Genomic DNA, 13,153 nt, shown 5'->3' on the forward strand with positions numbered 1-13,153 from the left:
AGGGCTTAGCTGTTTACACAGTGCAGCCATGTGACCTTTAGTCAGAGTTTACTTTTGTGCATACATTAAAGAATAGAGAAATGATATTGAACACTAAATACTACTACTTTGCACCTTTTTCCTTTTAGTTCCTTGTAGTTTAGTTTTAGCATGCATATCTTTATGTAATTACATAGACAATGTAAATTATTAGTTCAGAATAATAAAAATGACACATTGAAAATTTGGAGCAACCAGCATCATTTTTTTTTTTTTTTTTTTTTTTTTTTTTAAAGAATATACATGTACAGTATATCAGTAGATAGATATCACTTAAGGTGTAAACGTAACATAATATTTACACATAGTGAGTCTACACATGTTTATTAGACAGGGATTATGCAGCCTATTGTGTTCTAAGCACAGCTAATTCTCTCTTCTACTGTGTAAATAGGCCAAGCTGCGTTAGGCCTTCTGCTTTACTGTGAAATAATATGGCCCACCTAACACTTTGCACAAGCTTCACATTGCAGCACTTTACACTATACACATGCCTGAGAAAGTGCTGTTTAACTTTTGCAAATGATTTATGGAGCAAGACATGTAGCAGCTATTTTACAAGGACTGACCACAGCAGTCTCTGCAAGGTGGCCACCATGGAAAGACTTAATTTATACCATAAAAAAGTGTGTCCAAGTGTGTGAGGGGCAGTGCTATGGCTTGACATCGAAGCACTCCCCTGCCCCCAAAAGGCTGTTGAGTAAATGTGATATAATAGTGTAGATGTGCGGGAAACAGCAAGGACAGACTTTGCTCTGCCTCTGTATTAAACAGCTACTAATACTATATTCTTTTCAGTCCCACCTATGTTTACTCCTCCGGGAGTCCCTCCACCTCCCCCACCCTTTCTTCCTCCCATGGTCGGGTTCGCCCCTCCACCACCACCACCACCGCCACCCATAGGTGAGACTCCTTGACCACTCAGGTCGCCGCTGTCATCTTTGCTGTCCAGGTGGTGGACAGCCAGCATGTGTATTATGATCTTCTCATGGCAGAGATGCACAAATAAGAGTGCTGTGGGTGTAGATGGGTGCTTGATTGTTTGTACACACTGGAAGCAAGGAGATTCTCCTTAACAGTTTATGGTACTGCTAAGATTTGACTGGCTAAATTAAGCTGTGTAGACCCTGTCCATTCTTGCTCGATGAGTAGACAGCTTCCTAATTAAGTAATGGAAAAACCTTCTCTTTAATGGGTTTCTTTCCCAAATTTGCAGTTGATTTAAAAAGTACTATTATAATTAATTGAAATAACACTAATAAGGAAATGAAAGAAGGGCACTATTTTGACTGGCTGTTGTCAAATAATAGCTGTGGCCAACTTTTCTTAGCCAATAAACTTGTTGACCTTATCACAACAGCCAAGATTCTCTGGTCGTTCAGCTTTGCTTGCAGTGTGAACAGACTGTACGTGCTTCTTTTTGGAGACACAGAGCGTACAATACTCTGTGGTTCTTATAAAGAAGCAACTGTTTTTTTTCCCTAATCAGTTAGGTAAACATTTTTCTTAACTGAGAGTTTTTGATTTTCTTCTCGGTGGTGATGGTGGTGGTGGTGGTGGCACTGGCACTCTACTTCCTAATTCTTCAGTTGTTTATTATTGAATAATGAAGTCTCATTTCAATTAAAGCTTGGCTAAGGTTAATTACTGTATGCAAAATCTCTGAAAATTTTCATTTTCATCTCATCTCATGCTCCTGTATATCTCTTAAAATATCCAAACTCCATTGGCAATTTGAATTGACACAGCAACCCGAAGTATAAGACTATACTACAAGATGCCCAACTAACATACTGTACTGGCAGAATTTCCATACAAATCTAGCTAGAAATTTATTTATGAATCTAATTTGCACAACTACAGTATATCATTGTTTGATTTTTTTATTTGCTTTTGCCCAGAAACATGATTGGGATTAAAGCTGCAGCAGACCCAGTTTTTCTGAATTCTTTGGATGAGACAGAGGCAGACATTTTGTTAATTAAGATTGTTCTGCCTGAAGCCAATTGCAGCAGTTGTTTGTGTGCTGACTTCAAAGTTAGACTATACAAGATGTTAAATAAAAATGTCTTATTCCATCGAAACTAGTTCTTATATAGAAATATTTATACAGTTCAGCCAACTGATGGTATGTTTGTAATGAAAGAAACTGGAGAGAATTTAAATTATGTTTCACAAAAATACGCAACATACAGTATATTAAATTTCAAAACATCATTCATATAACATTAGCTATCTGAATGACCCAATAACTTTGATTAGCTGAGCATGATGTTATTTTCCCCTCAGTCTAAATGACAATTCTGAAAAACAGATATTTATGTATGACAGTCTTATCTCCATTTACAAAGCTATAAACACTATTGCCTAATGCACATTTAATGTATTTGCTGAACTCTCTCTGAATCACTGTTATACTGATTTTGATTTACTGTCAAAGCTCTGCCAGACTGAGAGTCATTCAGCTGCTCTCCTTTGTATGTTTGTAGAGTTGCTGCTCAGATCTGACTGTTATAATCTTCAAGCTCTTGAACCAGATGATCACTTGAAACATCCACATTTTACCCTCAGAACATCACTGCACTGTCTTCATTGTAATTACTTCTCCGAGTGACAATAAGGAGTCATTTGTTTACTTTTGTGTTCCTGTGAATTTTTGCTTCCTTTGGTTCCACCCATTCTTATCTGGAAGCAGGAGCTCTCTTGAGAGACAACATGCTCTCTAGAAATATGAACAGGAAATACTCAAGCAGACCAATCTTTAACCATTTCTTTTCCCCCTATGTTTTTGTTTTTGCACACACACGCACACACACACACACACACACCAACTGCATTGACAACCTTCAAATATTTCAGCATATTTAATGTTGTTGCAATAATGCTGTTGTTGTTGAAGAGAAATTGTTTGATTGTTATAGTGTGCACTAAGTTATGACCTCTCCCTACAGATGTTTAAATAGATATTTATAATCTTTTCCATGAAAAAGATTTGAAGAAGTTATACTGTACTGCCACTTCTGCTGGCACCGGAAGGATTCGTCTCATCTATCGGTGGTCTTCTTATTCTTTCTCCCCTCTTTTCAACATGTTACATTTCTAAATAACTTTAAAGTTTAAAATTAAATCAGACAACCTCTTGGGCTTGTTGTGTTTTACCGATTTTTACCCCTATGAATTACGTCTACGTAACAGGTACATTGCTTCCACAAGCTCACCTGGTTTTTAATCGATTATGTCTTTTCAGAAGGTGTGGGGCTTTAATCAGTATTTAAAGCTCACATTAACTTTTTATGGTTTGATGATTCATGTGTTGGGTGCTTTTTCATCTCTCTTCCTCTTTCCATCTTCTCTGTCTAACTTCCCTTCCCTTTCCTTCCCTCTACGGTCCTTCCCATATTGCCTTTCCTGTCTTGGGGTGTTTGTAGCGGTGGCCCCTGGGCCTGGTCTGGGCCCCGCTCCAATGTCCCAGTTTGGAACCATCTCACGGCAGATTTCGCGGCACAATCCCTCCAATTCTTCTGTTTCTATGGTTTCGGCTACGGGCACCTACCGCCGGGCGCCGTCTGTCACTTCCCAGTTCTCCTTGCAGCAGCAGCAGCAGCTACAGCAGCAGCTACAACAGCAGCAGCTACAACAGCAGCCTCATGTTAATGGAGGCACTCCTGGCTATGGTCAGAACTCAAGTAAGGCCTTTCTGTCTCAGGTCCCAGCCTGCTTTTTAGATTCTAAACTCATTGAAGCACAAAAGCCTCATTCTTCAAGTCCAAAAAACACAGTCACAAACTAAATTAAGCTAACCTTTGTAGCCACAGAACCAATATTTCATATTTGGAAGTGAGTCAATGCTGTCTGAAGGTCACACTTGCATTCTTCTCAGAATTACTGACATTTCCTTTAACAATGCAAGTGCAGATTGCAGGTTTGTATATAACCATGGGAGTGTTTAGTATTGATGCAACCTCCTCCTTGACCACAAATACAATATGGAGTTTTTGGCTTCATGTAAAAACATGGTTGAAAGATTACTTGTAAATGTATTTCTCTGTATATCTGTTTTTTTTTTTTTTCTTTTAAACTTAAATTCCTACTGTCTAAAATGTACAAGGCCCATGTACACCTAGTCTTAACATATAATCAGTATCTGCATACACTGTCTGATGACAGTATTCATGGGGTTTTGTGTTGAGTCATTATAGCCTTTTTTTTTTTTTTTTTTTTCCAACTCTGCCTGCATTGAGATCAGATGCAAATTAGTTGGGCAGTACTTGTCCGGCATGCCAACAACAAACTGTTGATTACTTGTCCCTGATGATGGATTTAGCCAATAATCTGGGAAACGTCTAAAAAAGAAACTAATCCAAAGTTATGCATAGTTTACTCAGCAACACTCGGAGTACAGGAGGGGTTGAGGGTGAGGAATTTAAAGGCAAACAGTGCAGCCCTGTGGTCATTTTTAACAGGTGCAGTTTATCCTTGTGTATGATCTGTTGAGATGTTGCTGCTACAGACAGTTGACTGAATTCATATTCCAATTTTTAAAAATTTTTAAAAATTCATTAATATAATTAAGTCTATTGGTAATTTTCTCTATAGAATATTCAAACTACTATTAGTCAGTCTGCCTAATCAGATCAGCCCTAAATCAGCATATCACTCTGTGTCATTCTATTAGATGTGTAGAAGCTCAAACTCTGCTAATGTTATGTTTGCTTGGGTGATTTTAACTGCCTTCTGTACTTTCTTGGTGACTGATAGGCTTTCTCTTTTTGTGTTTGGTCTCTTTCTCTGTATTTCTGTCTTTCCTTTGCTGGCTTTCAGTATCTATTGCTCCTCCACCTCCCCCTATGCCCCAGCTGACTCCACAGATACCTCTAACTGGCTTTGTGGCCAGGATGCAGGAGAGCAGTAAGTGAAGACGCTAAGACATACTTTGCTCCTTTCCTCCAGCTATTTCCATATCCAGATTACCCAGCATGCATTGTGCTTGTTCATCCTCTTCCCTCTCTAGAATTAATACAACTTGTCTAACAATGTCTCTCAAAGAATGTCTTATTAGAGCTCCTTCATTGTTTATGCAACTTGTAAACAAATCTGTATGCTGTTTGGATACATTTGTTTAGAAAAAAATACAACAAATATTTTATTTATATATATATCTGCTTGAATAATCAGGTAGTAGAAGAACATAGAAATTGAGTTTGTTGCATGAAGGATATGTTGAGGCTGCCATTTTTTTTTAAGTTTTGTAAAGTGCAGTTTTTTTGTTTTTATTTTTTTATTTAGTCCCTAGATGAATGTTTAGGTTACAAAGTGCTGAAGGACACTGCAGATCAGAACAGGAGAAAACAGGACTCATCAAACATTACAAATCAGAAGTTACTTTATTTCTTGACAGAAGAGCAACTTTTAGTGGTTGTCAGATTAGAAAATAGTAAATCTATCGCCATTCCATATATAACTTATTGCCCAACATGGATGTAATCCTACAAATCTCTAACCTACTCAACAGCATGACTGAGCACATAAACATAATCATCAGATCATTTGTGTTAATAAATCATTTTTCTCTGTACATGCCTGAACAGAGTTTGAGGACAACACCAATAGGAGCACATTCTACAGGGATAAACATACAGTATATCATCTTACGTAGTGATCCATGGGACGTCCTAACAGTGATGTAGCCTGCTTGATGAGTTTATTATATGATATTATACTCTTTTGCATGTCTGTTTTTTTTTTTTTAGTATGCATGCATTCAGCTACCATCCATCACAGGCTCTTGTTGACCAGTGATTGTCTGAATTTTTCTCTGTTCCAACAGTTGCAGATACACCTACTCCTCCTCCCCCTCCCCCTCCAGATGATGTGCCTATATTTGATGATTCTCCCCCTCCGCCACCTCCTCCTCCAGCAGATTATGAGGAAGAGGATGCCGCTGTTGTTCACTACAGCGACCCATATGCTGATGGAGACCCACAATGGGCTCCCAAGAACTACATTGAAAAAGGTTAGATCAAAAGTTGAGCAATTGTTTGTCAGGTTTTAGTGTTTCACTTGATGCTCCTTACTAATGTTGTACGGCCCAAATAATTCTTCTTTCCTCAGTGGTGGCCATTTATGACTACACCAAGGATAAAGACGATGAGTTGTCTTTCATGGAGGGGGCAATCATTTATGTCGTCAAGAAGAACGATGATGGCTGGTTCGAGGGCGTCTGCAACGGTGTCACTGGCCTGTTTCCTGGGAACTATGTGGAGAGCATCATGCACTATACTGACTGAAAGGACATTGGAATAACAATGCTGTCTATTTATTCATTCAAACAATAATATCCACTAAGAGACTGATGGCAGCAACCGTGACTCCTCAGAAGCATAACCATAACTGTATGATCTCCTTTTGATATGACAAAATGTTCTTTTCCTTACTGATTGCAAATATGATAAAGAAGTAATATCAGTTTAGTTTGTTTTGGTGTTTTACAGGTGAGCGGGCCACATTTATGGAAATGTAGAAAAAAAGCTTCTAAAGAATTGGACTGTACATTCTTACATGGTATGATCTTAAAAATGCCTGGATAAATATTTGCAGTACAGAACTGAATCCTTTGTGAACAAGAGTGTTTGGTTTAATGGAACAAATAAAATATTAATATTATATATGCTCCTTCACTGAAGTGTTTGTACTGTTAGCTGTATATACTGTACTGTGAGCTGCAGCCACTCGGGTTTCTGTGATGTAAATTCAGTGAATGTCAATCATGATAGCTGCCATTGGTCGTGCCCTTGTGAGCTCATCTGTACAGGAAATGAATGAAGATATCGTATTAATAAATTAGAGATTTACATCAACTGTAAATGATATTTCAAAGACAGTCACACCTGAAAACAAGTCATAGCATAAAAGCATGGAAAATCTTAAAATGCAATGTTAAGTTTATTGCCACTATGCTTCCATTGTGTTGTAAAAATATTCACCTTTTTGCTTACTTTTTATTCCACTTAAAATTACTAAACTTTTTAGAATTTAAAATTCAAGCTTTCCCAGGATCTGCATTTAAATTAAAATCCTAAAAACAAAAGTTTACTTTTCCATGCGTATAGACGTTTAAAACAATAGCATATTCCATTTTTTCCACTTATCACACATTTTAAGATTATGTCACATCACTGTAACTAATTTAGAAATTTGATGTATACAAAATGTGTATGATCATTTGGTAAATGGTAATAAGGGACTGTGATTCTGATAGACAACAATCAGACTGGAATTGTCATGCCTAACACTGCCATGGGACAATTCAGATGTAATATTTTAGACCAGTGAACAACTCTAATACCTCCTCAGTCTTCTCAGAGGAACAATGGCTTTCTTGTTCAAGGACCATGCTGAATGCTTCGAACAGGAAATCCTCTGGGCTGCACAGGTGTACTTATTTAACTCTAGTCAAGTCAGCCAGTCCATATTACCATAGCTTTCTCTCAGGTCTGGGAATGATCTTGATAACACTGTATATTTTGGTTGGCCCATAAACATCTAACATGAACTGTTTTTTGACTGTCAAATGAAAGGTTGACCTGCAGTGGGTGGTGCCCATTCACCATTTTAAAATCATCCAGCTAATGCTAATGCTTCAAGTTTCCAGTAAATCATATTTTAGCTCAGTTTCATGGGTAATGTATTGAAATCTATCTCCCTAAGCTCTTCACTTGTACATATAATATGATGAATGAAAAATTAATGTACAGGCTTTTATAATAAACAATTCTATGTACAACATGAACGTGTGGTCGCTTTGAACAAATCACAAAGGCATGGGTTAAATAGAAAAACAAAATAGGTTTATTGAGCACACAGTCATTGTTGATGTTAAGGCCTTGATTGTTACAGGGCACTTTGCATTACAGAAGTAACCTCATAACATTTTACAACACACAGCTGTTTGGCCTTTGAGGTGTGGAAGGATCTTAAAAACATTATCGCAGATCCGGAGAAACACACCGATAACAACAATGCACTTCCGTCTCATTTGGAATTACGCAGATTGTGCAACTCCACAACTCAGGACTAGCTGGTAATAAACTGTCCTCACTCACAGTCAGCTAGTTTGAGGCATGGGAGGCAGTTACAGTAACGTATGACACAAAGGTTTGGTTTGCAGTTTTCACTGCTATTTGTTCATTTATAATTTAGAAAAATGTATTCTCGATTCTATGTAGGAAGGATTTACAATAAAATGCGAGCATGACCATTATTAAAAGGTTCACCCTCATGTATATTTTAGGAGTGGCTGAGAAAGCTATGAAACAACACATATTAGTTCAGACAGACTCCTCCTTGCTATTTTGATCCATTGATTCTGATTTAGTGTTCTGACAAACCAGCTTGTTAACATGTTGATTGGAACGATAAGAGCACCAGAGGTCTTTCTGAACCAAACTCACATTGCTTCTGTGGCTGTCTGTGTCTTGAGCTTAGCCCACATAGTGAAGTGAGGTTACTTTTAACAGGTAGCTGCCTGAAGTGAAGCCTGGCTGGAGAGGGAGGCTCACTTGTCTCTGGTAAGTACCATCTCAGTAAGCCTGATGAGGGCATCTCTCTCTGGGGACGGCCTGAGCATACTGATCTGTCTGATGGCTTCTTGACAGTAGTGCTGGGCCAGGTAGTTGGTTTGTTGTACACCATCACTCTGAGACAGAACAAAAGGACAGACAGGTGGTAAATGGTCACAACAGAGTTCACATACTTTTTGAGATTTTGAGACCTCTGAATACAGCTATTATACTGAATAGTTTTTGAAGATTTTTCAAACGTAGCTGAACGTTCATGATCTCACAAGGCTGTGAATTTAATAAAGTTTCAAGATCCTGCAAACATTAAATTTTGCTCATCATATATTAGTGGTCATACCTGAAGGACATACTGCCAGGCTCGATCTACATCTCCATTATAGCTGAAACGCCTCATGATCATTGCATGGAGCTCAGGAAACTGAATTTAAAAAAAAAAAAAAAAAAAAGTCATTGGACATTAAAAGACATTCTCCACTGCAAGACTGGCTGTGACAAAATGTGAATTTGTATGCAAATCTCTTTACTTTCTACCCTACAAGATCCTGGATCTACATGTGACCAGTTTTACTGCAGATGTTGGTCTCACCTGTTGACAGGCAAACAGGACTGGTCCAGTGGCCAATCCCAGTTTGAGATCTGCAGCTGAAGGCTTCCCCAGCTGGCTCGGTCTTGATGTGAAGTCCAAGACATCATCCACCAGCTACAAGACATCGTAAATGAACTCAACTTTTTGAGTTTACATTACAGGTGAAACAAAAACAATCTTCTGCAGCATAATTTCTTAATAAATATTTAGATTTTACTGTAAAGAATTAAACAATAGGTAGCTGACATTGTTTAGCTGGCATGGAGTCTAGCAGACAAAAAAGATTCAATCTGGCACCACATCTGGGAAATTGATCAGAAGGTACCTGAAACGCGATGCCAACATTTTTCCCATACTGGTAAGCTATTTCATGAACATCAGGATCAGAATTTACCAGAATGGACACCTTCAAAAAAATTGAGAAACAGCAGTCAACAAATAACATTAAGCACAGAAATCGAGTCTTTTCTCCAGTTCTGTGATATTTATGTGGAAACAGAACGTACATACTGCTTTACAACTGTTTGCAATAAGACTTGCTGTCTTCTTGAAAGTTTTCTCGAGATAATGTTTAAATCTCTCATTTTCATTTTCTTTGGAACCCAACTGCATGAATTCACCTGAAATCACAATTGGTATTCATTGGTATATACTGATGAGATCTTCCTACTAATTGTAACTAATGATGTACACTGAAAAGTGCTATACTCTACCTCGCACCAGGTCTTCTATGACCTGGGACAACACTTTTATCACTGTGTTGTTACCGATACGAGCCAAGGCCATGGAGGCGGCTGACAGGATGAAATCTCCTGCCAATATAGCCTAAAAGAAAAGACAAAAAACTTGATATAATCAATAAATAATGAATGACAGTGACGTAACACAGCAAACATTATGAGGTAAGACCGAAAAAAGAAAAAGTGAGATTTCTGAGCTTTTACTTGCGTTACCTTTTTCTCACCCCACACTTCATTGATGGTTCTTTTTCCTCTTCGTTGATCTGATCCATCGATAACATCATCATGCACCAGGCTGGCAGTGTGTATCATTTCTGAGATCATCGCTATGGCCCTCTGTCCTGGGAGCAAATCTCTACAAAGAACACATGACAGGTTGCAGCAAGTGAGACCAAATAAAATCCTAAATTATGCTTTATGATCTGATATGGTCATTTAGAAAGATATATCACAGATTAAGGTGCATTTTCTCTCTGACCAGTGTGTCACAGTTCACCTGTTGGCCACACATACAGTAATGTTACACTAATGCTCTTTTACCCAGCTTTGTTGCTGTGGATGTTGAGGGCCCGGGCCATTAGGACAACTATCATTGGTCGAATGGCCTTGCCCTTTCCGTCAAAGTAGTAGTCACATAAAGACTTCAGCTCTACTTTGGATACAAACAGTTCCTGTGAAACAGAGTAATAAAACACCATGTTTTTTTTATTTCAATCACAATCTACTGGTGCTTCCAAACACCAGATAACAGTAAAATGTCCTGTTAATTTGTAACCAATTTCTTTTTGAGACAACTATGGTGCGGTGACAACTGAAACAAATGTCTCTACAGTGACTGTGACTTACAAGGTCAAACCCAAGTAAAACCAACTTTGTGACAAAAAGGCTCCACGTAAACAAACAATTCTCTAACTCTAAATTAGCCTTAAAATTAGTTTAAAAGTATAATTAATATTTCCTGGTTGTTCCAGTTCAAACATACCTTTTTGATATCATCATATAAACTCTTTAGGTCCTTCTGCGCTAACATGAAGGGATCCTTGAGCTTTGCATCACTGTGTAGCGTTCTGCAACAGAAAAACTGTAATGTGGGATACAGCGACTGTGACTTGTGTCTGGACAGGGAGATACATAAACAATAAAAGTGAAATACATTGTCATTTAGAAGGTACATTTCAAACTGTAGTGTTTGTAAACGGCCTAATATTAGAAACTATACACAACAAAATGAATTTAATCGCCCCAGAGATTATTAGATCTCTAAAACACTAAAACTGTAGTGTTTGTAAACGGCCTAATATTAGAAACTATACACAACAAAATGAATTTAATCGCCCCAGAGATCTAATAATCTCTGGGGCGATCTATTTTATTTAAAAAAAAAAAAAAAAAAAAATGTCTTGATCAAAGTGACAACTGAGACAAATACACTCACCAGCCACTTTATTAGGTACACTTGTTGAATTGCTTAACACAAATAGCTCATCAGCCAATCACAAGGCAAGCACACACAACCATCTTTAGGGTGTACAGAGAAAAACGAAATATTCAGTGAGCAGCAGTTGTGTGGACAAAAATACCTTGTTGATGTCAGAGGTCAGAGGAGAAAGGGCAGACTGGTTCGAGATGATAGAAAGGCAACAGTAACTCAAATAACCACTCGTTACAACCAAGCTATGTAGAATACCATCTCTGAACTCACAGCATGTTGAACCTTGAAGCAGATGGACTATAGCAGCGGAAGACCACACTGGTGCCACTCCTGTCAGCTAAGAACAGGAAACTGAGGCTACAATTCACACAGGGTCATGAAAATTGGACAGTGGAAGGACAAATGTTGCCTGGTCTGATGAGTCTCGAGTTCAGCTGTGACATTCAGATGGTAGGGTCAGAATTTGGCTTAAACAACATGAAAGCATGGATCCATGGGGAGATTTTCCTGGCACACTTTGGGCCACCTAGTACCATGTGAGTGTCGTTTAAAGCCACATGCTTCCTATGTTTTGTTGCTGACCATGTCCATCCCTTTATAGCCACAGTGTACCCATCTTCTGATGGCTACTTCCAGCAGGATAATGCACCATGTCACAAAACTCAGATCATCTCAAACTGGTTTCTTGAACATGACAATGACTTCACTGTACTCCAATGGGCTCCACAGTCACCAGACCTCAATCCAATAGAGCACCTTTGGGATGTGGTGGAACGGGAGATTCACATCGTGGATGTGCAGCTGACAAATCAGCAGCAATGCATGATGCTATCATGTCAATATGGACCAAAACGTTTCCAACACCTTGTTGAATTTATGCCATGAAGATTTAAGGCAGTTCTGGAGGTGTACCTAACAAAATGGCTGGTGAGTGTGATTCATCAGTTTTAAAATGGGTTATCCCGCAGTGCTCAGCATTAAACCATGAAGTTATAATTATTATATTAGACTGAAGATCTGGACTCACCCGCTGACAGACGAGGTAAAGTTTAATGTTTTCTGGTTCATCTGTGTTGGTAGTGCCGATGGCCGCCCCTGGAAATCAAAAGAATGTGAAACCAAATAACAGTTTAGTTTGTGTCAGATGTGATCCTGTAACTTTGTCCATTTAGAAAACAACTATGCATAATTTAACTGAGTGTATTCATTCATTCATTCATTCATTCATTCATGTGTCCATAGTTAGGTCTGTGCTTGCACAACAAGCCAAAGACATCTGCCACAATTCACTATTAATTCAACAAAATGTCTCGCATACGACAGTGGCTGTTACACTGTCAGAAATGTCACTGAAGTACTACACCCGTTGTCCTAACAGGACCATGTTCATGTGAGTCCGGAACCAGGAATGAGTGACCTTCCTGGGTCTGACATGAAGCCCGCTGGATCCAAAAAACTCACCTGGTTTCTCGGACTTGAGCTCCAGGACGGCCGGCCCAGCGACAGCGTGGAGTAAGACACGGACCTGCAGTAAAAACGCCACACGGCTACAAATAAACTCGTGTTGGCAGAGTTTGTGCTCCACCTCCAACACGGCCTCCAACACGGAGCCGCCATGTTCTCCAGCGGCAGGCACCGGTCGTTATGAGACCGGAACCGGAAGCAGTGACGTGACGTAGCTACCGATGTTTCAAATTTTCCCTCAAATTATAATATATTTATTTTTCATTATATTTGTGCAATTTAATTCAGTTTAATATTCTAATAGAATATTTTA

The 13,153-nt window shown here is 38.7% G+C and overlaps 2 protein-coding genes across 14 annotated transcripts in view; one reads left to right on the top strand and one right to left on the bottom strand.

The window, feature by feature from the left end:
- abi1a (abl-interactor 1a) overlaps positions 1 to 6,702 on the top strand; it is a 40,318-nt gene extending 33,616 nt beyond the window's left edge. For 3 of the 12 annotated variants that reach the window (XM_026292547.1, XM_026292548.1, XM_026292549.1), the window contains 5 exons: positions 838 to 942; positions 3,468 to 3,725; positions 4,861 to 4,947; positions 5,867 to 6,052; positions 6,151 to 6,702. In XM_026292547.1, the coding sequence (XP_026148332.1) occupies positions 838 to 942; positions 3,468 to 3,725; positions 4,861 to 4,947; positions 5,867 to 6,052; positions 6,151 to 6,326 (812 nt within the window). In that variant the 3' untranslated portion in view covers positions 6,327 to 6,702. The remainder of the gene's footprint in view (positions 1 to 837; positions 943 to 3,467; positions 3,726 to 4,860; positions 4,948 to 5,866; positions 6,053 to 6,150) is intronic. The other 9 variants (XM_026292551.1, XM_026292552.1, XM_026292554.1 and 6 more) reach the window with 5 other exon arrangements.
- Positions 6,703 to 7,864: 1,162 nt separating this feature from the next.
- pdss1 (prenyl (decaprenyl) diphosphate synthase, subunit 1) lies at positions 7,865 to 13,021 on the bottom strand. Of its 2 annotated transcripts, none has more exons than XM_026292562.1 (11): positions 12,838 to 13,021; positions 12,404 to 12,471; positions 10,927 to 11,011; positions 10,485 to 10,615; positions 10,158 to 10,299; positions 9,918 to 10,029; positions 9,715 to 9,824; positions 9,530 to 9,610; positions 9,205 to 9,318; positions 8,956 to 9,036; positions 7,865 to 8,734 (listed from the first exon to the last, which is right to left on the bottom strand). In XM_026292562.1, exons 1-11 carry the CDS (start codon positions 12,991 to 12,993, stop codon positions 8,594 to 8,596), a joined length of 1,221 nt encoding a protein of 406 aa, XP_026148347.1. In that variant the 5' UTR covers positions 12,994 to 13,021; the 3' UTR covers positions 7,865 to 8,593. The 2 variants fall into 2 exon arrangements, with proteins under 2 accessions (XP_026148347.1, XP_026148346.1); XM_026292561.1 differs by having other exon boundaries at positions 10,927 to 11,059.
- Between the last annotated feature and the right edge of the window lie 132 nt (positions 13,022 to 13,153).

Source organism: Mastacembelus armatus, chromosome 20 (genome assembly GCF_900324485.2).
Source record: "Mastacembelus armatus chromosome 20, fMasArm1.2, whole genome shotgun sequence".
NCBI lineage: Eukaryota > Metazoa > Chordata > Actinopteri > Synbranchiformes > Mastacembelidae > Mastacembelus > Mastacembelus armatus.